Genomic DNA, 27746 nt, shown 5'->3' on the forward strand with positions numbered 1-27746 from the left:
AATGGTCTTGTGAATCTGGAGGGGTCTCAGCTGATTAGGAGCTGGCAAATGCAGTCCCAGGTTTCAAGAATTACATGAAAGAAGAGCCTGCTAATTACAAGCCAGAAAATTACTCTGGGAGTTATTGAAAAACATCTGAAAAACAATGCAGTCTTTGTTCACCATCAACATGGAATCATGAGAAATTGTTTAATGATCTTATATCTCCTTTTATGACACAATTACCTACTCAGTTGACCAAAAGAGGCCACCTGATTTAATCTTTTTGTATTCCAGCAAAGCTTTCCATGGTGTTTCTCACAGCTTTCAAATGGAAAAGATGTCCAGCACATAGCTAGACAAAAACATAGTATGATGGGTGAACAACTGGTTGGCAGGTTGGGCTCAAAGGGTAATAGCAGATGGGGTTACATCAGGCTAGTGCCCAGTCACTGTTAAGGTTCTCCAGAGCTCTGTTTTAGGTCTAATTCTCTTCCCCATTTTCATCAATTGCTTGGATATAGGACTTGAAGGCAAACTAAGCAACTCTGAGGACAACACTAAATTGGGAGGAGCTGCTGACTCCTGTAAAGCATTGCAGAGACATCCTGACAAACTAGAGAGCTGGACAATCACCAGCTGCATTAAGTTTAACAAGAACAAGCTCCTACTTCTGCACGTGGGATTGGGCAAGCCCTGGTATATGTACAGCCTTGGGGAAGAGAGGCTGGAGAGCAGCCCTGTAGAAAGGGATCAGGGGGTTCCACGTGGAAGAGAGAAGTTCTGGAGTCCATGCTACAGTATGAAAAAGATAAGCTTTCCTGAATATTCTAATGCTGGAAAACATGGCATCTGTTCATTTTCCCAACATTATTTTACTGAGACTTGCTCTGACATTAATTTTACGTCTAAAATACTTACCACGTATTACTCTTCACTCCATATAACTAATGAAGTTCTAACAGAAAGGTGGATGTGTTCTTTTTTGCTTTCTTCTTTTTCACCTCCACAGTTAATAATTTTCTTGCTATTTAAGCTCCAGCTGCAAAACTTCAGTACAGGCAGCAAAGCAGATTCCAAGAAGAGCTCAGACAGAGTTCCAAACCCATGAGGGAGTTTGCCAAGCTAACAGTTTAAAAAGCTCTCACTCTTTTTATAAAATGAAACATATTAAGACAGATTTTCTCCTGGCATTATTCACACTGTATCTTATATAACTGCATACGAAACACTACCAAAAAACAGTGAAATCTTCTCAGTCTGCCACTTCTCAGCAGCTATTCTGTTATTGCCACATATATTCTTCCCAGTCTTCTGTCCCATCAGAATATGGATGCAAAAATCCCACTGAAACTTAGGAAACACTTAGGAAACTTAGGTTTCCCCAGTCCCAACGAATTCTTCCACCACACTTGCAATAATGTACACAACAGGTAGCTCAGTATATTAAGTTCTAGTTTGAAGGGAAACAATTATGGAAGCACTAGCCAGAAAGTTAGGTACCGGTACTACAAATGACTTTTTAATTATACAGTACCTTAGCAGCTTTCTGTACGGAGCACTTCTCACCAACAAGGTGCATTAAAAAAATCTGTAAGATAAGAACATCTGAAATCCTAACAAGAGCAAACCATGACTCATGATGAGAGAAAGCTGATAAATGCAAAGCAACAGCAATAAATAGCGGACAGGTATTCCTGTGAACAGTTTCATTATTTCAGAACAGCTGTTCCTTAGGAAGATTTAGACAACTAGCAATACATTTGATTCAAAAAACAAATGGGACATCAGAGTTAGGAAGACAATTTATTACATACTATTTTCATCATATATGTTCATTCTTCTACATAATAACATTTACAAGAAAAATAATGGAAACATTTTCTTCCACTTCCCACTTCTGCAGTAAGAAGTTTAGAACTTATGATTGCTTTCCATATAATGGAAAACTATTGGTAAACTCTCAATCTTTTGGTGAAACAAACAGAAGATGCACCGATTTGTTGCTTGAGATGCAGCAGGAAGCACTTCATTGCTACTTATTTGGGAAAATAACAAATAGTTCTCCTTCATCGTCAATCACGTTTTCAAAACCACTTAGGATTGTTCCACTGTAGCCTGATCCTTGGCAGTTAGAACAAGCTCTGTAAGGGCTGAAAAGCTTTTTATGTTGTTTGTTTCCAGTCCCATCTTTCGTATCTAAAAAGAAACAAAAGCAGCATTGATTTGCTTTAAAACAACAAAAGCTCATGTTGTTAAAACAACTGGGAAAGCATATGTTTTATCTTACATTAATGAATGGTAAAAAAAAAAAGAAAACTCTACAGAAAAGTTACTACAAGAAATTTCTTACCTAGGAAATCTGTTGTTCTAACAGTTAGAAAAACACAACAATGATAAACCTGAAAGTGCAATGAAATCTAAATATACTAGTAATGAAATAATCCTGAAAAGGTGTTCGTTGCTGGAACTCCAAATTTCGTCCAAAGGTACCAAATCAGCTCCTAAATGATTATTCATAATCTACCCAATTCAACTTAAATTCACACATTGCAATATTGTTATTGCACATAACAGGAACACAAAAACCAAGAACCCAGCTCATGCTCCTAGCTAAAAACTGCCAAATGGTATTTCCTGTTAATACTTTTCATGCCTCCACTTAAATCACTTTCCTTTCAGTTAAGCCTCAGAAATGAGAAAAGCATCAGTTCACACACAGGCCAAATGTATCTGCCTGTTATAATGCAGCCACAGCATGTGCTCATGAACAACACTGATGACAACTGCTTGGCAACTAATGATGTAGACTACACTTATTTGTTTATATCTGCATATTACATACAGAAATGATGACTGCAAATCAGGATGTTTATGCAGTTTGATACAGCTACTACACATATTTCCTGGACTATCTTCTTCCCCTTTTTTTTACTTTGGTAATTAAGGTTTCATATTTGGCACTGAAAAGAGCTTACTACTGTGTAACACAACAAATAAGAAATCCTCTAAGCTCTTGGATGTAAACCCTTGACTATGCATTAAGGCAAGGCTGGAAATACCCAGAGAAAAGGCAATCAACAACTGAAGCCATAGAGTCATTTCTACTGGAGGAGAGAAGAAGATTCCCTCTGATTTGTCCACTTAGTATTTCTTTTTAGCTTCTGAGTACTTAAGAAATATTTGAATTCAGAACATTGAGAAATACAAGCTTTCTCATTTATGTAAGAAATCACAGGAAAGCATCTATCGCTCAAGAAGACTCTACACTCAGGTTTCAAGTCATCTGCATTACACAGCTGTAAAAGTCAACCAAACAAAATGTATACAAAGTTTCACTTTTGAAAAATGAAGCTGAACTTTCCTCCTGTACCTCCCCTCCGTTCCCAAAACCAGCAATAGCAGTAAACAAATGTTTCCTCTTTTAACTTACTTGCTCTCCAAAATACTCGACATCTAGAGCCAGCTGCAGTCGGATTTTATCATCATCACTCATGCCCCCATTTGTACCAACAGGGTTCAAAGCTGCAGTCCTCCTGGCCTGCTTCAACCTTTTTAAGCTCTCTTCCATTTTCTTAACGGAGCTCAGAACATCTGATACAGTTTCATAATACCTAAAAAAAGGAAAATTAATGAGAGCAAAAATTTTACTGTTACAAAAAGCCCACCTGCTGCACAGAATGTTATGTATGGCTCTCTTACCTTTGTGTGCTTTCAGAGAGGGCACCTTCCAACCACTGATGGATCATAGGCTGTTTCAGTACATTTCTGTACTCATTCTGCAGTCGGTAGAAGGGCTTAAGAGCACTATCAACATAAGATGAAGCTTTAGTTGGCACTTCCTGGGAGCAGACAGAGAAAGAAGGTAGAAAAAACAAATAACCTGTAATTTATCTACTGATAAGACAGACACCAATTACAGCATGTATGTAGAATGCTAAGGGTGGATGTAAGCCAAGAAATAGATACTTATTCAAGCCCAATCAACAAAGAGGTCTTCATATGCAGGAAAGACCCTATGACAACATCATTTAGTAGTGTTATTCTATGGAATATACTATGGAACAATATCCAAAATGACCCAAGTTTCTGAGGATGCACGTGCCAGCCAGCTACTCGTATCATAAGGGCACTTCCTACTCACAATGGCCTCAAGAAAAGCTGAAAAGACTCAGTATATATGATGCACTTTTGCTAGAATAGCTACTATCTTGTATTATACTTCACTAAACTGAAAACACTGCTCCTTCTATTATTATACCACCCTATTACCTCAGCATATTTTCCAGAAGAATGCTTTTGGGATAACTCCAATATCCACCCCCATTACTACCTTCTTCTGAGCTAGTCTTGGATGCAGAATGTTTCAGCTCTCCAGGACTGATCATCCATCCAAGAGCTTGGACAAGCCTCACTATTGCAGAGGAACCAAACATACACAGGGTACACCTGAAATAACTGTTACTCAAGTTTTCTTACATTGCCATTTTCTTACATCAGACCAAGCTAGCCACAGTAACAACTGTACAGCCTGGTGAAAACAAAATCACAGTAGCAAAACAAGGCAATATCTGATATGGGGTTTTTTGGTAACATATTTATGAATTAGCTTTTGTTAACTTCTCACCAAAACAATATTAATTTTTTGGCCATTCTCATTTGTTCTTTCTGTACAATACACTTCCTGAATCAAATCTAAGAAATTAGCTCACTGGGAAAAAGTTTCTTGACACAGCAGTCAGAAAGAACCACCCCCCTGAACGTACTCTAAAACAAGCCTGCAGCTCAGTAGCAGCTCATCTTCTGATACATGCTATGACACAAGGGAAACTTTTATTCTTATTATTAACCCTTTTTTGTTTGCCTAATAGTTCTACTCCTTGCCTTTCCTTCCATCACAAGCCTGTATTCTCATTGCTACCTCACCTAAAATTTCAAAAAAATTGTAGAATCATTATGGTTGGAAAAGATCACTAAAACCACCTAATCCAACCATCAGCCTGTCCCCACCATGCCCACTAACCACATCCCTCAGTCCCACATCTCCAAATTTTCCGAACACCTCCAGGGACAGTGACTCCACCACCTCCCTTGGCAGTCCATTCCACTGCCTCAACACTCTTTCGGAGAAGAAATTTTTCCTAATATCCAACCTGATTCTCCTCTGTTGCAGTGTAAGGCCACCATCTCTTGTCCTGCTTTGTCTGGGAGAAGACGTTTCCCACCTCACTACAGCCTCCTTTTGGGTAGCTGTAGAGAGCTCTCAGTACTCAGGAAGACAATTCAGCCTCATCTCCCTTGGGCTCCCTTCCTTTCTATGAGGTAAATGGCAATCACTAAGTCATCGAAAGTTATAAAATAGTTCTGTTGACTGCTAAACAGATACAGACAGCCCTGGAGCAAAATGTACTGCTCAGTTAGCATTCTTCACGCAGACTCCCCTAGATGTATTTTTAAATCTGAAATCAGTACTGACCTTATTGGTTCTCCTATATAATCTTGGAATTTCCAGTGCACTCTTCAGGTAAGTGAAAGAGGACTCGCTGAGATCCTGGATAATCCTGCTATTCAACGTAGGTATGCAGGCTGATAAGGAAGTCTTTGAGTCTTCCAAGGCTCCTATTGAAGTAAAAATACTAAAGTTTAAGATGAGCTACCCTGCCCCATCACAGTACAAATCCGCATCATTCCCATCTCTCTCATCTGTCCTAGATGGCTGCTCCTGGTGTCAAATACAGGATAGTTAATAAATACATACATATTAGCCATTTATAAGACATCTCCACTAATATCAGCCATTCCTCAGCCAGAAAAATGGGTTCACAGAAGAAGCAAACAAACAAACAGGGTAAAGTGACATTCTCCAAGTTCACATTATTTTTCCAGCAATGTACCAGCAGTTTACCAACGTAACAAGGGGCTTGAATCAAAAAGCTCAGATCCAGCATGGAAACTGGGACTGTAAAATTGTTTTCCACAGCACCTAAATTCCCCAGGGAGTAACTGGAACATGCCTAATGCACACTCGCAATTGTCAGGAGACCATCTACTGAGTTGCAACGTACACAAGCTCCTACCTCTCTTACAGACTTGGACATCTACCCGTAATATTTTAGTTTCAACTGGATACTGCAAACCATCTCCTTTATTCTCCATTTTCCTTACTGCAAGAGTTTAAAGATTTGATACTGATCTTCCAGACTGAGGTTCCTCGCTTCATGGAGAACCATCTTAATTACTAGACAAGTTCTCTCCCAAGAAACTACTTTAGACTCAGTAAATTTTAATCAAATGTTTTCTAGTCTTCACAGTTCCATTTAAGGCAGTTTCTATTTCTCAGAGTCACAGAATGGTTCAGATCAGAAACAAGCACCATTACATAAACAAACATAAAACATTCCTATTTTCAAGCTTTTCATTGTAAACAATAAAACTCTGCATAAAAGCTGATATGGTTCAGTTAGCAGAGGGACTTGGGAAAGGGGGAAAGACTGAATTCAGTCTCTCAGATTTACCTTCAATACAAGACAAATTCTTGAAGCCAATCATCTCAAGTTTTGGTTTAATCATTTCTAAGATGTCAGGAATCTAAAGAGTGAAACATAAAATAGACACAATCTTATTATAAACATATTTCAATAGCTCTTCCTGTACTCCGCAAGCTAGCAAGTGTATCAAAAGACCCTTTCAATCTTCTCTGATTTTTTGTCATGTTTATGGAAACCCAGACTCGGGTTAATGAGAATATTATGGGAATTAAGGCCTATTCATTGAATTCCCTACATTACCATTTTTGTCCTCAGAGAAAATAACTGACAATTCACAAAACATTATTGACCCAGATGCAGCTTCACAGGATACAGAAATTTCAGTCTCACTGACTGAAGTACATTAGAAGAGTTCCCACTGAAAGCATATTAATATCATATAGCTCTTTTAAAGTTTCTGGATCGTTAGTAAAATATGATGATGATACAACTCTTTTCAAGAGGTCTTTTATAAAAGAGAACATAATACTATTAAACCCAAAATTGCACCACACTTTGAGGCCAGAGATCTTACAGGCAAAAGTGAGACTCTGGGAACAGTGCTACTGTGCACCAAAAAATGAGCAGAAACATTTTAGGAGTAGAGTCTATCAGCTACTGATTAAATATCCAAACAGGTTTTTCTTGTAACTTGTAACTCAAACTAGGTAGAGATTAGACCCCTTATTCCAGGTGATATTTTCTCTGTCAGACTACTCCAGTTTCAGTATTCAAGATGCATTTTAAAAAATAAGTACTTTTTTTTCTTTTTTTCATTTATTTTTGAATTAACAGGATCCAAAACCAACAACACTGGCACACAGATTGACAAAGACTTCTGTATGTGAAGTCACAAGCACCAACCTTTTCCTGGAGTTTATCCAGATCTGCAGCAACATGCACCAACTGAGTACTTGATATGGAAGGCAAAGGCTGACTTTCTGGGGAAGATCCATTCCCTTGGTCCTCATTAGAGCTGAGGTTTACAGAAGTTTCCCTTCTACCAGCTGGCATTAATTTTTTGCTTTCTTTTGTATTCTCACTGGAAATGGGCCTTACAGAAACCTGAAATGTCAAATTGAGAGGGCAACAGTAAAGGCAGTTAAGATTGCATTTATCGAGACAGTATATAAAGGATTAATAAGTTTTTCACATTATAATGTTGCAATTGCAAGAGATAACTGTATTCCTCAATTACATTAAAAGAGATGATTTCAAAGCAGATTTTGGTGCACTACATAATGTGATGACTTAGAGCTTTTTTGTCACTAAACAACAAGGCAGTACAGTCATGGAGTAATTTTCACCCGTGTGGTGCTCAGATTAACAGACCTGATTATCACCCACTTTACAGAAACTGTTTGTACCTGTGAATTGTGTGGGATGGGTAATTCTCCACTGCAGAGACAACCAATTCCACTGCTAGAGTGTTTGAGTCAAAGCCAAGAATCAACACATAATCTATTCCACTGTCACACTTTTGAGAGGAATACTCAGGCATACATCTAGAAGAGTTGTAAGGATTTTCTAGGCCAATAAAATCACCAAATGGAGGAGTTTGAGCCCTCCCCAGTCATTCATCCTCCCTTTGCTCATATCTGTACAAGGCTAGCCAAGGTCTTGCTTGGTGTCAAGAAACATAACTCACTGTTGTCAATCATCTCCTTTCTCTCACTTCCTCAAGCCCTCTACTGCAAAGCACGCGTTTCACTCAGCTATCTGTTTTAATCCTGAGACTTATCAACACTTTTCAAGAGACAATTCAGCTGAAAGAACTGTACTATTTAGTCTCACGAGGAGCATTGCCTTTAGCAACCTAAGGGGAATGCATAGAGGAGATGGAATCAGACTTTTCCCTTAAGTTAAAATGACAGAGTAAGAAGAAATGGACAAGTGCAACAAAGGCAACTGTATCGAATACAAGGATATTTGATTGTGAAGGTGGTCAATCACTGGAAGCAGGCTCAAGAGGCTGTGAAGCCTTCAACTTTGGATATTCAAAATTTAACCTAACATGGTCTTCATAACCTTACCTATTCTGGCCCTGTTTTGAGCAGGAATTTGGACTATGGGACTTCCAAAAGTCTCTTTTATCTTCAATTATTCCCCAATATCAGCTGTGGGTTTTTTGTTGTTGTTGTTGTTTTTGTTTGTTTGTTTTTTTTTTTTTAAGGAGGACTCTTACTGATGGGCATAATCTTCAGAACCATAACTACGTTGTTCTCTTACCTCATTAATGAACACAGAGTAACGTGCCAAAATTTGCAGACTAAGTTTCCACAGACGGTGTGCTAACAATGGTAAAAACATTTGATCCGACCAACACTTCAAAAGACTCATCCAGACCATGTGAGTAGCCAAAAGACAATACGAGCTGCCCTCTAAAAAGAATCAGGCAACAAAAGTTAAGCTCCTAAGCACACTCTTGAAAGATGTTAATTACTGATGTTAATAAATGCATTATCCAACATGTAACAAAAAAATATCCCTGAGACACAACCACAAGGGTAGCAAAGAGGATTTGTTAAACACGGACTAAAACAAACTCTGAAAATACCAGTTCCTCACTCCTTTAGAATATTGTCTAATGACAAGCATACTTTGCAGGGCCTTATGCAAGAGTAAAACTGTATTAGCACTGAACTACTGTTCCTTTCATAGTTAAGTCTGAGGAACATGCTAGAAACAGGTACTGAAAACAGTGGGAATATCCATATTGAAACCAAATACTTATAAAGCAGTTTATGCACTAACATTTTTCCTCCTGAAAGATAATGTGGCTGAAAGACCAGCTGAAGTGCCTCTATACCAGTGCATGCAATGGGAAATTAGCAGAAGGAGTTGGAAACTGTGGTGCAATTGAAGAACTACGATCTTATTTTTATCATAGAAACATGGTAGAAAATGAAAAACTTAATGCAAACTAGTAGTGTGTGCTTGCAGCCCAGAAGGCCAAGGGTATCCAGTGTGTACCAGCTGGATGAGAGGTGATTGCCCCTCTCTACTCTATCCTTGTGAGGCTCCATTTGGAACACCATATCTAGGTCTGGAGCCCCCAGCCCAGGAAAGATGTGGAGCTTTTGAAGTGTTGAGAAAAGGGCCACAAAGATGATCAGAGGACAGGAGCACCTCTCCTGTGAAGACAGGCTAAGGAGCTAGATTTGTTTAGACTGGAGATGAGAAGGCTGCACAGAGACCTCATTATGGCCTTCCAACATTTAAAGGGAAACTATATATAAACTTTTTACATGGGTAGATAGTGGTAGGATGAGGGAGAATAGTTTTAAATTAAAAGAGGTTAGATTTAGATGTCAGGGGGAAGTTTTTCATTGAGAGTGTGGTGAGGTCCTGGAACAGGCTGCCCAGAGAGGCTATGGATACCTTGTCCTTGGAGCTGTTCAAGGCCAGGCTGGATGGGGTGTCTTTGGCAAGCTTATCTAACACTTGACCTAGTGGATGGCAACCCTGCCTGTGGCAGGGGGTTTGGAACTCGATGATCCTAAAGTCCCTTTCAACCCAGACTATTATGATTCTGATTTTATAGCATAGAATCCAAAAGCTAATTAATGTGATCGTGAGTTCCAAATAAATGCCTCGAAGTTGTAGGATTTACTCATTTCATCTTCATGAGTTTTTTTCCTCCTTACTTTCTTTAGCTTAAAAGTTCAAAATATTACACACAAGATGTGTATAAAGATATGTATACATATGTGTGCATTATATATGTACATTACTTTTCACTGCCTTCCTCACAGGTATTTTACTCGATTAACTGAAGTAAAAGCTTGTCTAATTAAAATATACTTCTAAGAAATACCCTAGGTTTGTCCTTCCACTATAATCTTTTCTATGCTTGCCTTCTCACCTGCTCATAAATCAACGTACATGTTTTGAGTAGAAGCCAACAATACAAACCACAGAAAGCCTAAATGCTGCCAACAGATAGACATCTTCCTCTCCACATGTAACGAGAAATGTGCCTCAACAACAAAGCATAACCTTTTAGATATCATGCACAGGTTGCCAAGTGGAAATTTAGACCTTTTTTGAAATAAGGGAATAGACCCACAACTATGTTAATTACTGCTACCATAAGAAGTGTTTTTAGTAAGTGATCACCGAACAATGCTTTTACATTGCCTTCCCCATAAAAATGTAGTCTACTGTTAAATCTGTTCATAAAAAAAACAACAAAACAGCAAACGTGAACACTAAGGATGCAAGTCAGCAAATGATGAAGAGGCAATAATCACTGTTACTTAAAATACAGCTTCCATCACAATAGGGAGAACTACTAATTTTCAGTGGAAGTTTACCTGGTGCTTCCTCCAGGGAATCTGAAAGTGCAGTTTCTAAGGCCCCTGCTATTTCTCTAAATCTGAAAAACAGAGCAGTGTTGATTATAAATAAATCATTTCTTAAATTGATGCCTCAATACTTTTCAATGTTCAGTCTGTATGCCATTAGTGTATACACACTGACAGGTTATACATTTATTATTTTCCTCAATGTAACCCAGGATATAAATAAGGCCAGCAATCAACAAATACTGAAAGACAACATTTCATTTTATATAGGCAGATTTAAAACATACACATTACAAGTAAATATACAACTTAGAATTAAGATCATGTCAAGCATTTAGATCTTTTTTTTTTTTTTATGGAGAAAGGTTTGTGTTAGTGGGCTCTTTTTCCTAATTGTTATTGTTTTCACACTAGAAGTGAACATATTACCACATACTTACTTAAACTGACCTTCAGGTATGTCACGTGGCACTGGGAGCCTCTAGTTTTCTATGTGTTTGTTAATGGACAGTGGCATAAGGTTCTGCAAACAACTCTGTACCTGACAAAAATCAATAGTTCCTCACAGGATGCCCTACCCTCCTCTTTTTCTTTTTTGCCTTTTTTTTTTTCCCCCCCTGAAGTTTAACAGCAAATAAGAACAGCATTTCCCTTGGATAAAAATGTAATCATTAGTAACATTTTTATTCCTAACTCTGCAATAAAACTATATTTTAAACTTCTCTATAGAAAGCTTTTGTTGTTCTTCCTTATTGCTTTTATGTTCATCACAGAAATCTCTACACCTACCAAACTTTCTAATTATGAACCTGCAAAGATCATTTTAAAACTTCTCAGCTGTCATTTCCAAATCAGAGCAGGCACCTGCCCAGCTTTTCCTGTTCCAGCTACTAATGTACCAGATGCATATTTAAAGTAATTTAAGTAGCAATATCAGTGATTGACACATTAAGGAGAAAGAAACCCACAAGAGGTTTCTTGTTCAGCTACTACCAGGAGTTAGCACGGATTTTGAAGGATTCGTGAAATGGCTTCAAATCTTAATTCCTGCCTGTGCAACACTTTCACTGACAAAGCAGCACATTCAGGTCTCACAGTGAAATGAATTAGAGAACTGAATCACTTTTTTTTTTTTTTTTTTAAATTATTCAGCTTTTGCTGCATATTTCTCACACGGGAAAACAATCACAAGCGTGAGTTCCTTACAGTCCCATTATCTGTTGTACTGATGTAATTGAAAGAAATGGCAAGGAAAAGAGTTACTGAGGCAGCTGGTACCTGCACTGCTACAGAAGAAATGCCTCTACATCCGTCTATTCCTTACAGACTCCTTTGTAGAGGCTTTAGTGAGGGCTCTTTGTTCTGGGCAATTTCTGTAATTGAAAAAACTAGCAATCTTAACCATAAGTGCAATAGTGGAAGAACACACTTCACTACAAATCCTGTGTGACTTGGGGATAGTTACATGCAGCAAAGAAAAAGCTTCCACGCTATGAATATGTTTCATTATTCGTGTACTAAAGGATTCATGGGCAATTCCAAAAGTTATCAGATCATTCCAACATATAGGAATGATACTGATGAAAGATGAAGCAACTCCTGTTGCCCAATCATCTCCTGAAATAGTGCACTGTTTGGATTTACAGTAATCTTAAAAGAGAATTACTATTTTTTTCCTTTTTGTTAGCCAGAACTCAAAACACCTAAGAGATTATTATTTTCTTTTAAAAGAATACGCTGAAGATTGTTTTCAATGTTTAGAACAGCAGTATTACAGCTTGATCAAGTGGTCACTTCTTAGAAAAGCTGTGCTTTCAAACAAAAGGGAGGATTCATAGACTCATTAATGATACCTGCCTTTTGCTAAGAAGTTTATAATTGCTGTAGTTCTACAGACACTTACAGTCTGCATAGTCAGCACCACTATTGTAGTGAGTACTCCTGCCCTTTCCCTTGGGCCAGCATCAATATTTGTACAGTTAAGTGGCTTGGAAAAATTGATTGGAGTTGGAAGTCAGCCTTTTTTTTTGCCCAAGGTAACAGTTCTTCATGTTGGTTCACTACACAGCTGCAGAACAGTTGTGCAAGTGGAAAAAAAAAATAATAAAGAAGGTTGTCAGAGGAGGCCAGGACCACCAGTTTACAAAACATAGCACATCATCAAAACAGTAACAAACGTGCTCCCATCCCCACGTTCCTAACACTTGTCTTGAATTAGCTCCAGCTCTCATAAGATACCCAGATGGAATTTTTCAGCAGCATCAGATTTACACTGGATTAAAGATGATGTATAAATGTGGCTATGGCTGTACCATAATCATCATTTATAGACATGCAATAAGGAAAGCCACCATGGTGATCCAGGTTAAAAAATAAACCTCATTTTCTTATCCTTCTTTTTTTGCATATCATTCTCTTTGCTGCCACTACCTACTTCTCCTCTTTTATTTCTTAAAAAAACCTGGTAATTTCAGTGATCCAGCACGTAGGTCAGCCCCACAAACAGCTGAGGTGGAACAAATAAATGTGTAGCATAGTGGGAAACAAAGGCAAGAAAATCTTGTGACTGGATTTGCCAGCATAGAAAACATTATCCAAACCACATTCAAGTAGAATGCAGGACAAGAGGCTACATAGAGTTAGGGTAGAACACAGTGTATACAACACAGCCAGAACAGTTCTTAGGCCAGCTTGTTCTCAACTAAAAGCATATTAAAGAATTCATTAATATTGTGGACTGTAAACAAGAACAAGCCATAAACTCAAGCATTCATCCTCACTGTTTGTATGCAAACTAAAAGACATGTGGAACAGAAAACTGAGAAAGGAAACTGTTAGCTGCCTCTGCTTGTGATCTGATTCCCAACTAACAGTGCCACATTACCCTCAAGGGAACAAGATCTACTCCTGCAACAAATAGCATATGAAGTTGTTGAGAGACTCTCAGAACGCTTTTCAACCTTTGCAACCTACTGTAGGGAACCTGCTTTAGCTGGGAGGTTGGACTTGACAATCTCCAGAGGTCCCTTCCAACCCCTACGGTTCAGTGATTCTTTGACTCTGGAATGAGAGAGATAACACACAGCACATTTTACTTTTGAAACAACCAACAGATGCTTACCAACCTTATCTGAAAATAAACAGGCAAGTTCCATTTGTTGTTAAAGCTGTGGTAGGAGGGATGAGATCTCAACCGTTTCACACTGGCCTGTGAGCCACACTGCCGTTCAAACTTCCGTACAAAATCCATGCTGGTAGTGTACTTCTGCAGGAAGAAAACAAGCATTCTGATCACTGCCAGGGTCCCATTAAGCAATGAAGGCCACAACCCTCTGAAAAGAACTCCCATATCAGCCTACAGTTAAGCTCAAGGCTCAGAATGGGCCAGCACCGATACCTAATCATATAATGCCAAAATCCTGGAGCGCAGTGAAACCAGAGCCAGTTATCTAATAGGTGTTACACTGGAACATGAAAACCCAGTGCATGGCACTTCTGAAAAGCATTAAATTGTCAGAGCTACCTCAACAGCCAGATCAGAGAGACCTGTAAGTATTTCTGAGCTGAATCACCAAGGTGGAGCAACACTGGTGCACAGCACTAAGAACAGTCAGACCCAGTAAATGAGAAATAAAGGGAGACAGCAGATGGATTTTTTGTTCTTAGTTACTTCCAGAAATATGCTCCACCAAAAGCACATGAGAATGAAAGTATGGTATTTTATTTCTGTTATATAGAGCTATAGTATAGGAATTTCTAAAACTGTTTCCCCAAATGTAAGCTTTAGAAACAACAAATACATGCTAACAGAGCACAAAAACTATGTAAATCAAGGAGTTGTAATATAGCTCCAGTTGAAATCTGCCTCTCTGCAATGAAAAATAGCATGGTGACATGCACAGTTCTGTTCAGCTAACAGACAAACCCAACAATACTGAAACACCCCTAACCAAAACAAAACAAGAAACGCCCAGAAAACAAATCAGATGTTGTCTTGTGACATTAGATTGTGCTCATTAAGCCACTGTTGAATTAACGAAATATGCCTGGATTAATCTCCAGTCAACCCAGTTCAAGCAGTGGTTGGACAACGCTCTCAGGCACAGGGTTTGAACTTTGGGTAGTGCTGTGTGGAGCCAAGAATTGGACTCCATGATCCTTGTGGTTCCCTTCCAACTTAGGATATGCTAATTCTACTTCTCTAGGGGTACACTGATTTTACTTCTCAGTGCTTCTATAGAGCAGGGCTGTAAGCAGCAGGACTTTTACCCCACTCCAGAGCAGCCGGTGAGCAACACACTCAGATTCTCTTACGAAGTAGTAAAACATCCCCAGAAGTTCCTGAGTTGATGCTGGTAGGTTCCGCCCCCAGAAACGATCCTGGGCAATGCACTGGCATGGACAAGCTTTTGCATGGCATGTCTCAGTGCATTTGGAGCCTTCTGTCAAATGTATAATTACAGTATGCTTTTCTTGTGATGTGGCAATTGCATGGTGTGGAGATGGTATTCTGGAAGTGGCACACAAAAGTCTTCAGATTAGCTACTTTTGTCACTGTGTAGTTGTATTTAGAACACAATAAAACTGTAAGAGATGTGGGAATTGAATCCAGAAACAATGAGAGATCAGTGTTCTTTCTACCTGCTTTCCTAAATAATAAACTCAATACTTTCAAAAAGATAAACAAGGCATTAATGCTCAACTGCCTGACATATTAGTCAAAGGTATAAACAGAACACTCCAGAAAGATCTCTGACACCTTCAAAACAGACGACAACTCAGAGACATTACCTAGTTATTGATAATATTATATTTAAGAGAGGGAACTACAAGCAAGGTTGGTTCCCTTTCAGCTTCTGGGACTGGATACCTGACGAAGTTATTGAATGATGAAAATATTAAAAAAAAAAAAAAAAAAATGCAGCAGCTTTCAAATACAGGAACCTAAACTCAAATCAGTGCTGAGAAACAGAAGATACATTATTCTCAAATGCCTCTAAAACTACAAATCTGAGTTTGAACGAAAGGCACAATAACCTAAAACAACTTAAAAACTCTGCACAACGACACAGTTACTTTAACACATGTTTAAGCCAGTCTGATTTTACAGCATGACCTGAAAGAAATGTTTTTTCCATCCACTCCCTCTACAGGTAAAGACCCTTTAACAAATAACACTTCTGAGTATTACAGCTATACTTACATATACAAAATAACCAAACCAACTTGAGAAAAAGACTACTCTGCAGTTCTATGAACCTAGGAAACAGAAGACTACTGACTACAGTCTGCACTAATAGATTATCAGCAACATGGCAAATGTTTCACAGGCATTTTTCCCTCCTTCATTTATAACTACTCCTACCAGTTCTTCCACAGACATCTGAGCACTTTTACACTTGGCACTTCAGTGATTTTTAGATAAAATATATTAATGGCCTAGACTCCAAGTTTTATCTTATGTAGACAAAAGCAGTCTTGAAAGAACTTAAGAACTTTGGACTGATTACATCAAGTAACTGGAAGTCATTGTGGGTGTTTCTTGGTTGTTTTTTTTTTTTTTAAATAAACACAACAGCACCATTGGTTGATATCAGCTCAACGTAAGATGAAAGGCTTTTAAGAATAATTCTTTTAAAAGAGTAAAACCATCTAAGTATAAAATACATTCTTGTATAAAGCAAACAGCACAAGTCACAACGTTAGGTGAAAGCCTGAAGGATGACTGAAGCTTTGTGGGAAACTGAGAGGTATTAGGGCAAGCTGTAACCCAGCTGTTTAATAAAAAAACTAAGACAACAGCCCTTTACATACAGAAGACCTGATCTTGCAAAAACACCATAGCCATCCACTTCCACCATTATCAATGTTGCAATTCTATAACTAAAAAAGGATAGTCACTCCTAAAACAAATATTTAAGGCCAAATTCACATGACAAACTGGCTTCCAGTAACCCCTGTAAGAGCTTTCCTGACAGCTGTGATTTAACCCAGCAGGCAGCTAAGCCCCACACAGCCGTTTGTTCCTCCACCCCATGCTTGCTTGCATGAGATGTGGGAGAAAACTGGGGGGAAAAAGAAGAAAAAAAAAAAAAAGGGTAAATCTTCTGTGTTGAGACAGATTGGTTTAACAGGACAGGAAAGAGATTGGAAAATAATAATAATAATAGAATACATAAGACAAGCAGTGCACAATGTAATTGCTCACCACTTGCAGACTGATGCCAATGCCTGACTGGTTCTCAAGCAGTGGCAGCCCCTCCAGCTAACTCCCCCAGTTTTATAGTTCCACATGAACCCACAAGATAGGAGACATCACTCTGGCCACTCTGGATCAGTCATCATGGTTCAGCCCCTTCTCATGCATCCCCAGCTCCTCACCAGCTGCACAGCACAAGAAGCTGAAAGGCCTTTGGCTCTGTGTAGCACTGCTCAGCATCAACAGAAACACCATTCTGTTATCAACACAATTCACATGCTAAATCCAAAGCACAGCACCATACCAGGTACCAAACTGAAACCACGACGCTGACAAACCTGAGGGGAGAATTAATTACTACAAAAAAAATCAAGTGTTGTGAGATAGTCTTCTCTTCCAAGCCATGCACAACAGAAGTTTACATAAAAGCAGTAGGAAAAGAAAGCTAGAGCATATCACTCATTCATACATGTGTCACAGAAATAACAATTGGAAAATAAGTCACAAAATTAATTACCTCATGAAACACATCTGGGTTTCCAGGGTTAAATAGTGATGGCAATTTTTCTTCTAAACCACGTACTATTTCTGGCCACACTGAGTTCACTAAGAAATCATATCCAGGAACAATATCTGCTTTTTCACTGAAATAAAAATGAAATGATTCCATGGTTGTATTTTACCACTAGGCTTCTATTTAGAGGTAAGGATAACTAAAAGGACATGCACTGCATTAGACAAAATGTAATTACTTTTTTTTTCTTTTTTAATAAACATAGGAATGCTGATTTTTTTTACACTGTTCTTCCTTCCACATTGGGATGATCCCAATGATCTCAACAAATTGCAAGTATTTTTATAATCCTGAAAGTGTTTTACAATTTTATCAGTTACATATTTTGCAAGTGCGTCTGGAAAGCATCTGCTTTTCAGCTGAAAACTCCTAACTCTTACTCATGTATTTTCAAGATTTAAACAGCTCCAAACTTGAAAGAAACAGCAAATATGTGCAAGGTGACTTATGCAATGGAAAGAAAGAGAATTCTCTTTTGTCATTGTTCCAAGCTGTATTTATACACGTTACAGTGATTCCAAAGGAATGAAAGCCACCCTCGTTAGGAAAATTTATAAATCAAGAGCAGAAGAGACACAAGCATTTCTTTCCATTTCAGTATACAAAAGTCAAAACCTTCAATTATGACAAATACAGATAAAAAAACTTGCTGAAAGAAAAAGAGGTATTGTAACAGTAATACAACTTAAGAGCAAATGATGACCAGAAAAACAGTGCAGTCCCTATGGGATGTGTTTGTAGTTCTGCTAATTACAGCATTCCACTTTATTAACCAGCCTGCAAGCAGATGGATAAGTGGATACGATTCAGTACACATAAAACATTTAAACTTCAGAAAAGGCAATTTAACTGCATAGGGAATTAAGCTCTTTTTAAGACAACAGTGGAAGTACCATAGAAATCAATTAAACATTGTCATGCAATAAATCTGTCAAATTGCTGGGGATCTCCACTTTTTTGATGCACCCTAGCAACCCAGTCACTTTTGAACTTCTGTTTTCTAATAGCTTTATGATGCCCTTGAATGAAACATTCAATCATGTTTACTTGAGCGGAAAAAAACAAAAACACAACAGAACTCTAGATTTGTGACACATTTAATTGTGATTAGTACTCAATTCTACTACTGAAATACAGGATTTTATTCGCCTCCTGTGAAGGTGTGGACCCCAGATCAAGAAAATTTGTTCACTGTTTTAAAAACACACACGTGATGCAAATCAAAATTGAATATGAATCCTCCGGAAAGACCCTCTAAGTCATTTGTGCATGGAAGGTCAATACACAAGATACTTCAAAAATATATTATCTTTGAGATAACCTTAGAGCAATTGAAAGAAACCCCAAACATTTACCTTGAAATAGCTCCCCCTGTAACTTCACGCAAGAGACGGCAGTGGTGAGGAACAAACTCCAGCAGTTTATTGTACATGGCCTGAAGGCCGTTAGGATGAGCTTGAACATACTGCTCCACAATCACCTGTCAGGAAGAGTTCAATGCTGAACATCAGAAGAGCAAGTATGAAACACAGTAATAAAAGATTCAGATGTCTATTCACTCAAAACTCCCAATACCATATCCAAAAATACTGCAATATTCAGTATTTTGCTTCCCCAGTTTCCAAGCAGGACACATCAGCTTGAGAGAAAGAAGACCACTTCCCACTGCAGCAGTTCCAACAGCATTACAAAGCACCCAAAGGAAGTCCATTCTTAAGTGGATGTCACCAACATTCTACTTCTTCTACCATCCAAAAGCCATCAGCTTTGTTTTCTGAGTATGTGCACATAAACTAAAAACAGAACAATTTTAAATGTTTCCTTTGCTAAAGAAGGGAAGAGGCATCCTATTGACAATGATAAACAGCTCACATTTTATCAGATAGACTATTCTTTCACCGGGGAAGGTAAATAATTTCATATCTTGGCTGCTGAAGGAATTACTAAGTGTTAAAAAAAAAAATAGTAATTTATTTCCCCTATCTTGATTTAGAAAAACTCCTTTATCAAAAGTTACACAGATGAGCTTTTGCTTGCCTTGGTTAGAAACACTGAATGGCAAACTGCCTCTAAATAAAAGAAGGAAACAAATAGCTTAAGTTCACTTCTGCATTTATGTGTAGGAAGGCATGCTAACCTTTGAAAAGGCAATTAATACTGCTTAATGCTACATGTTCAGCATTTTTAGGAATAATGTTCACATTGCTTTTATGGGTCTTAACAGAAATGTCAACTCTTTAATATGAGTGTAAAAAAACCAGTAGAGAATAATTGTTTTAAATATCCTGAAAGCAGAACAGTGCCTTGCATCATCCCATGCCTCTCACTTAGGGGTTTATGGAGCCAGGAGAACACCATTAAAACATTTCCATTTCAAGAGTAATGGCAATAAAGGAAAATACAGACAGCAAAGAGAAAGATACAGTAATGTAACTTGGGACTTAAAGTCACTGAAAAGTGTTGTCTCTTTTAGAAGCAATGATGAGGGAAAGGAGATCTATTCTGTTTCCTATCAGCATACACCAATTTGAGCAATCACAATCACCAAGGCAGCTCTCATACTTCCAAGGCCTTTCCTCCCCAAGGACACAAAAGTGAAAGCTTGGAGCCAAACACAGAATCAAAGAATGGTCTGGGTTGGAAAGACCTTTAAGATCACCCAGTAACAACCCCCTGCTATAGACCAGGCTGCCCACGGCCCCATCTCAGCCTGGCCTCGTATGCTTCCAGAGAGGGGGTATCCACAGCCTTTCTGGGCAACATGTTCCAGTGTCTCACCACCCTCACAGCTCTTCCTAATACCTAGTCTAAACCTACCCTCTTCCAGTTTAAAGCCATTTCCCCTCGTTCTGTCACTATGCGCCCTTACAAAAAGTCCCTTCTCAACTTTCCTGTAGGAAATCATAATTAACACTGCCAAGCCATGCATAATGCTAGTTTTAGAACAACTTTATAGCCCTGGCACTGGCCCAGCTTAACTTTTTCTGTAAGAAAAGTGAATTTAATAGTTTTATAAAATGTTCTGATAATCTAGTGAAAACCAGGGAAACTGCCTAAAATAGGGCAATTAGCTAGCATTAGAATTTATACTGTAAAAGGACATTGATTCACATCTATCCCAGTAGAGAAAAAATTATCTGTCTGCAATGACACATCATTACTACCTGACCTGGACATAACTGCCAACACACTGATGAAAACTTTCTTAGCATCTGTTGCCACTCTGCTCTTACAAGCGTCAATGCTTCCCAAACAAACCCTTGATCTTGCTCCTACTTTTGTCCTGGCACTGGTGGGAACTGCAGATGTTGCCTCTTCCCACAATGGGAAGAAAAGGACATTGCACTAAGAACTACTTTTGCTGCATTTGCTTGGTACTGAGCCTGCTGATGAAAAATGCTCACTTCAGTCCTGATTCAATGCACTCTGGTCCAGAGTAAATTGTATTTTACTACAGTCATTTGCTTAGTTTCAAGTCTGTCAGTTGGATCTCTCCCCTGCCCAAGAAAAACATAGGTAAAGAACCTCGAATGGATATACCCAAAATTGGTGACAGGTGAATAGAGAATTCCTCCACCTTTTTTCCTTAAATAAAAGAAACAAAAAACAACACAGTCCGTTCCCTCGCTCCCTCCACAAAGGTACTTTGAAACTGCTAACCAGAGCTGGAAAAATAAGTATTCTTGCAAGTCAGTTCACTTTCCTAGGATTCTTGATTTTCTCTTACCTCGTCCATGTAAGGTTTTACAAGCACTTGACCAACTAATGCCTCTGCATCTCGTGTTTTGTCAATTGTTGCATAAGTGCGAAGACAGTGACGTATTATGTCAACATTTGAAGTCTGAAGTCCCTCCAAGAGTAGTCCTTCCAGAGACTGCTGCAACATAGCTGTTATTCCAGCTATACGCTACGAAGAGAAACAAAACACGGTAGTTAAAAAAAGCCTTGCCATCATTGCTGAAGAAAATTCTTCCAGAAATACTTTGTTCAGCTTTCAATTTTTATTTGAAAGGCACACGAGTTCTGATAAATGTTAACATCAAATGAGAATTAACACAAGCTTACTTGGTTACAGACGTTATTCAACACAGTATTATTATAATAAATGTTAAATTAAAAGGCAATTATTTTCTTGTATATTTTGAAAGAGACATCATAACTTACCTAAGGTACTCATTATAGTGAAGAAATAGGTCGATAATTATTCCTTGTTCAGCTGAAAAACTATGTGTGATAATACACAAAACTTTTTCAGTATGTTACCTGGGTAACAACTGCAGCATTTATCCCTCTGTCACATACCAAAGACACTGAATTATACTGGCAAAAAAACGATCTGTCAGTACATTCCTTCTGACTTCTGCTAAACAGCTGCTTCAGTTAGCATATATCCTCCTGTTCAGTGTATATCCTCTACAACATTTCTTCTATTAGACCCAACTCCCTGCTACACTAGCTGCAGATACGATGTTGGCCCAAGATGGTCCCTTGCAGCTCTGTACTGAAAGTGAATTCAATAACATGCAATAATTTAATCAAAGTTGAACTATCAATTCAACAAGCCAAATCCTCTCTCTAACACTTATTGCACACATCCATCTTAAAGTTATTTTTTACATGATCAGAGAATCTGATTTGAATACACAAAGCCAATAACCCAACTGCTGACAAGTCATGGAAACCACTATCTGATGACAACCAAAACATTGGTACGTTCAAATTTTTCATCACCAGTCCAAAATAAATTTTAAAAAGCACCAAACAGGCTCTATTAAGAGATCACCCAACCAAAACTGGGATATCAACAAAAAGTATAGGACACCAGGCAAACACTTTTAAGAAAGCTACACAAGAAAGGTTCTCCCACCATAAATACTACTCCTACTACATCCTGTTGCTATTTCATATTCAGTAGCCAGAATAGTCTTGTGAGCAGTCCATGAATCAACAAGGTACCACTGAAGTCTTGATATAAAACAAGCTCATATTGCCAGTAGGAATAAGTAATAGCATGAAGCTGTAATGATGAAACATCTCACTAGCTCAAAAGCCATTAAGAATGACAGATTCCATGCTAATCTGCCTGAAGCATTACCTCAACTCATACTATCTACTTCTTAAGCACCTGCCTTTGTTCCTTCTGACTAGGGAAAAAAAAAAAAATCAGTAGTTCATCTTTTACACTAGATAGTTGCTATAAACAGGCTATCAGGGAGATCAGCCTACCAGCCAGGACACCACAACAGTTAGGCACCAAATACCAGCAAGAGATGAACTTGAATTTATTCAAGTCAGCCACTCTAAGCACATTCAATTTATATTTTGGTCTGGATGCTGCAGCTAACAAAAACAATGTACATTTCTGGAACTATGCTTTGCTATTATTAAGCAGACAAACTGCAAGATGCATTTAGGCTAACAAAAGCGTCTGTCATATTTCCCACTATTATTTTAAGAATTTATCCTAAAATTAGCAAACAAAACACAAGGAATAACACTTCACCGCAGCTGATAAAATGGCCTCCTGAAAATAATTTTCTCTTCTGTGGAAATGGACTGTTGTTTTCTAATAGTATCATTTTAGCTCGATCATGCAAAAGGTTAAGCCGGATACTAGGCAATACTCACTGGTCTCACTTTGTCCAGAAGGGGCATTCCTTTGCTTTGTACTGCATGAAATTGTAGTTGATTAAACTCTGTGGCAATTCTCTCTAAAACCTGTCCAGTTAAAAGCGGGCTAGAAAAGAGATAATGAGAAAATGAGCATACACAGATCCTTTTGTATCAACTTACTTTCATCTGCATCAGACAGGTGACTCCCTTCCTCAATTTTTGTGCTTTGACATAAATATTTGAAATTTAGTACTGCTGCAACCACATGATAATAACACATAGACTATCACAGTTGTCTGGGGCCCATGAAGATACAAGATTTGTGAGCAGAAGCTGAGGAACACGAGATCCTGCCTAGAAGTATGAAGTGTTTTGTTATTTTGTGACGATGCTTGCTGTCATAGACGTCAGTCTCACAAAGCTCAAAAACTGCAGTAAGTGCTCTTTACCATCCCAATTTCCTTATTTCCTTCTTCTGTCCAGTGGTAAAACTAACAACAGCTATTTCTAGAGAAACCATCCTTCTCAAGTTTATATGGTGCCAATAAATTTTGAGTCATTGAAGCAGTCTTGCTTCCAAACATGATTCTGCAAAGTCTCTGACCCTGACAGAAAACACCTGCATATGCTTTTTTGTTCTGTGTATCTAGTTAGTCTTCTGTCCACCTCCACCCACTCACTGCTGTATGATCCAGCAGAACACCAGAGCTTATCTCACATTCAAACAGGTTCACGAAATTGTCTTTTTCCTCTGCCTTTAAGTAACACTTGCATCACAATCAACTATTACAAGCACCCAGATGGTACATCAGTTACAAAACTGACTAAGAGACATTTTCCATCACTCCAAGATAGAGGGAAAGGACACTTTCCACAATGCTGTTAAAAATCAAAACTTGAGTCTGTAGAAGACTAAGCTTAAAAAAAACAAAACTAAAATAATAGTCACATATTCCACCATAATTACAAAAATGCACATTTGTAAATTCATCTACAACAATACCATAAAATTCAGTTGGTCCCATCAATTAAGCAAGCACTTTTTCTTATTTTTTACCTGTTTCCTTCTAAAGTGGATAACTCATTAGTGCCTTGGGAATGTAGAATTTTCTCAATTTTCTCAACTGACTGAATAACATGGATAAGCCTCAGGACACACACCTGTAAGTAAAGAAAGACTTCTTAATGTCTGACCTCAAACCCACTACAATACCTCCGAAGATATCTGGGATACCTTTTTTTTTAAAATATTATTTTTCTCCCCTGATGTAAGATCGCTGCCTTCTTAATATTTAAATCGTGTATCAGTTACTGACCACGTGAGTCTATAAAATCCCTCAATGTGGGAGAACAGCTGTTCTTACCCCTGAATTTTTCCAAGTCAAGCAAGAAGCCAAATGTTATTTTTCCCCCCATACAAAAATTAAGCTGCTGTTTCAATTACTTTCACAATATACAAGTTTACAGACTGCTACAAACAAAAGTAAGAGCAACTGTAATCCAAAAAGCCAACTGAGCCAGTGTTTCCAACAAAGTATTTATCATCAAGAAGACGTAATAAAAATGAAGTCAGTCAACCAAAATATCTCAGTTTAACAACCGCAAAATTCTGCACAGCATTCATCTACATGGCCTAGATCTTTATAAATTCAATTTTCTAGGGGTTAATGTCAGAAACTGCCCTAATAGACATCTCTTCAAGGTAATAGTTTATCTATCGTACCTTTTTTTTCCTGATATCTTCCTGTTTGGACAGACGATCATCTATTGCTTGAATTCCCTCACTGACACATGACCTTAGACTCTGTGAGAGAAAAAAAGTCAGCATGAAAAGCTGGCTTGCTACTATGAAGAAGTAGTTTAAAAAAACAACTAAAAATCCGAACTCTAACAATGCAGAATAGGAAACAGATTAACTACTCTCAAAATAAAAAAAAAAAAGGCAGAAATAGTTCCAACATTCTGTATAGATTTATCTTGCAGGAGTTCACTTGTTCATTATTTAAGGAATCCATAATTGCTTGACTGAAAGGCAGTACTGCAATGTAGGAAATGTAGTTTCTGCAAGTCCTAGAAAACACATCTCCTCTATTACCCAACCAGGAATATAATTTTTAAAGATTATAACAAAGACAAAAATAAAATATAGTTTACATATCATACAGAAGTGAACACAAGTTATAATGACTTTTTTGAGCATACCATAACTTCTTCTCTTAACTGTCCCAAGGGTACTGAAAGCTGATTGAGGGCCTTGTCCATACCAACCTAAAGAAATTACCATAAAAACATTTGCAACTCATTTGGTAAGTTAGCTGGTGAATTACTATTATTCTATAGATACTGAAGGAGAACTGAGATATATCCTCCTATAGACTCCAGTTTTAAGTGCAGTACAAAAAGATGTTACTTTAAATGCACGTATACAGATATCAGATTGTCACATAAAGCCAAAAGTGAAAGAAAATAACAATTTGTAACAACTTTTCTTACAATAAAAAAGATAAACCTCAATCTTTGAACCTGTATGATGTTGTAAAATGAGGTAAAAGAGTAGGAGAAACAGGGAACGAGTAATTTTAACACAGAAGGGATTAAAACTCGGTAAAATGAGTTGGAACTTCTAAAGATGGACAGTAAGTTTGAAGACTAGTGAAGAATACTGCAGAGTGGCCTTGTCTGAAACTTTACTATTGAATATTAATGACTCACAGCATTCAATTTTACAAGTATTAGAAGATGAAAACAGAAAGCATCTGCCTTGAATCTATTTTCCTCATCAATTATACAACAAAAGTGCATTCTAAAACATATATGATGGGTCAATCCTCTACTTCAGCTAAATTCTCCAGGAATGGTCTTTCACCTCCTCTCAATGCAAGGAGACACTGTTTAACATGCCTTAAATCTAACATATGCTTTTCACATGTAAAAACAAGAAGCACGTTACAATGCACAGCGTAAACAAGACAGCAGCACTTACCAGGTTCGTTGAGAGATTAACAAAGTCCGCATAGTCCTTATTTATGAGCTCTACCATGGCCGTCTTAAGGAGTTTGTAATAGAGCTCCAGATCCTCCCTGAGCTCCTCCAACTGCACGCGCTTCCTACACTCGGATACAAAGTGATCGACGTCAAAATCCGGCTGGAAACGAAACAGGAAAAGCAGAACGATGGAAGGAGAAGCGCAAACCAAGCACGCACACACCCATCCCACCCATCCCCTCCCCTGGATCAACCCAGCGACACACACGCAGCTTCCCCGCTGCGGGATCAAAGAGCCCGACCGTGGCTGCAGCCCCCCCCGCTCATCCCCGGGACACACACGGCCCCCAGCCACCTTCATGAACTCGTCCTTGTCAAAGCAGAGGTTCTCGGGGCCTCGCGGCAGGTTCATCTTCCTGGCTTCCATGACAGCCCGGCTCGGCAGGCCCAATACGACAACAGGAACCAGCTGCCGGCGCAACGCCTCATCCGCCCCGCGGCCCGGACGGGGCGGGCCCGGCGTGCGATAGTGGCGCGGCACCCCCTGCCGCCATGGCAGCGCCCCCTGCAGCGCTCCGAGCGGCATTGCGGGCGGGGCCGGGCAACTCAAAATGGCGGGGCCGGGATAAGTGCGGGGCTTGTCGTTTGAGCTGGCAGCCTCAGGCCGTGCCAGGCCCGGTCCCTGAGGTTTGATATCTTTTGGAGTAGAGTTCCTGCTGCTTTTCTTGGTAACCTCTGCCCCTGACAGCAAAACCAGCTTTTCCTTGTCCACGCGTTTCAGGTTGTGCCCATGTGTTCCTGAGTATCAGAAATGAATCGGAGCATAATCCACCTCCTCCATTCTGCTGCCTGTACTCTGTTAACATCTTCTTTCCTTTCAAGTCTTTCATTCGCAGTTTCTCACATGTTAATAAAGGTAACTTCAGATCTAAAAATATGCCTGGCTATCCTGTGCTTCTGTATGCTGCCTCAGAATGGAAGAACAAGTGACTTCATTCCTCACATAAGTGCTTTACTTTCCATTTAACCTTGCCTCTTTGACCTGTACTGAGCCATTGCACTGGTGTCCCTGTTGCAGTGCTCTTTGCACGTCCATGGACAGTGGTGGGAGAGGGTCACTGGGTGCAACAGGTGTGGGTTTTGGTAGGGAGGTCAGTAAAGGAAGGCTGAAGCCCTGCAGATCTGTGCAGCATGGGTATTAGCAGGCTGGAAGCCTACATCCCAGCTTAACTTGTTGAGCTGGTCTCTCCCGGCATGTAGTTAATTAGGATTTCCATGACTTATCAGGATGAAGAACTGAAGAGTTCAGTAACAATTGTGGGCATTTTACCCCACCTGCGTGCTGGTTGTCCCTGTGTGGTAGACAGGCTGATTTGCATCCTGTGAAACAGCCGTTCTCACCATGTCCATTTGGAAAGTACGTTGAGGCTGAGGTTTCGCACAACCCAGCCCCGTTGGAGATCTCAGGTTTGGCAATCAAGGTTAGTACCTGTCACGTGTCATCAGCTGCAAAGCACGAAAGATACATCCACCACATAAATCCATGCTGGCACTTTATTTCT

At 38.9% G+C, this 27746-nt stretch overlaps 1 protein-coding gene across 5 annotated transcripts; it reads right to left on the reverse strand.

The window, feature by feature from the left end:
- Nucleotides 1-1772: 1772 nt before the first annotated feature.
- On the reverse strand, nt 1773-26677 carry COG2 (component of oligomeric golgi complex 2). 5 transcript variants are annotated; one of them, XM_042878046.1, is made up of 18 exons: nt 26540-26677; nt 26183-26344; nt 25402-25467; nt 24923-25003; nt 24257-24360; nt 23215-23323; nt 21314-21493; nt 18942-19066; nt 17530-17656; nt 13939-14078; nt 10823-10884; nt 8736-8887; nt 7371-7571; nt 6495-6567; nt 5456-5598; nt 3682-3821; nt 3413-3593; nt 1773-2178 (listed from the first exon to the last, which is right to left on the reverse strand). In XM_042878046.1, the coding sequence occupies exons 1-18, from the start codon at nt 26609-26611 to the stop codon at nt 2077-2079; spliced, it is 2220 nt and encodes a 739-aa protein (XP_042733980.1). In that variant the 5' UTR covers nt 26612-26677; the 3' UTR covers nt 1773-2076. The 5 variants fall into 5 exon arrangements, with proteins under 5 accessions (XP_042733980.1, XP_042733998.1, XP_042733989.1 ...); XM_042878064.1 differs by having other exon boundaries at nt 26183-26306; nt 26540-26628; XM_042878055.1 differs by lacking the exon at nt 25402-25467.
- Nucleotides 26678-27746: the final 1069 nt, after the last annotated feature.

This window comes from Lagopus leucura, unplaced genomic scaffold (assembly GCF_019238085.1).
Source record: "Lagopus leucura isolate 7727_CA_CO unplaced genomic scaffold, USGS_WTPT01 Super-Scaffold_73, whole genome shotgun sequence".
NCBI lineage: Eukaryota > Metazoa > Chordata > Aves > Galliformes > Phasianidae > Lagopus > Lagopus leucura.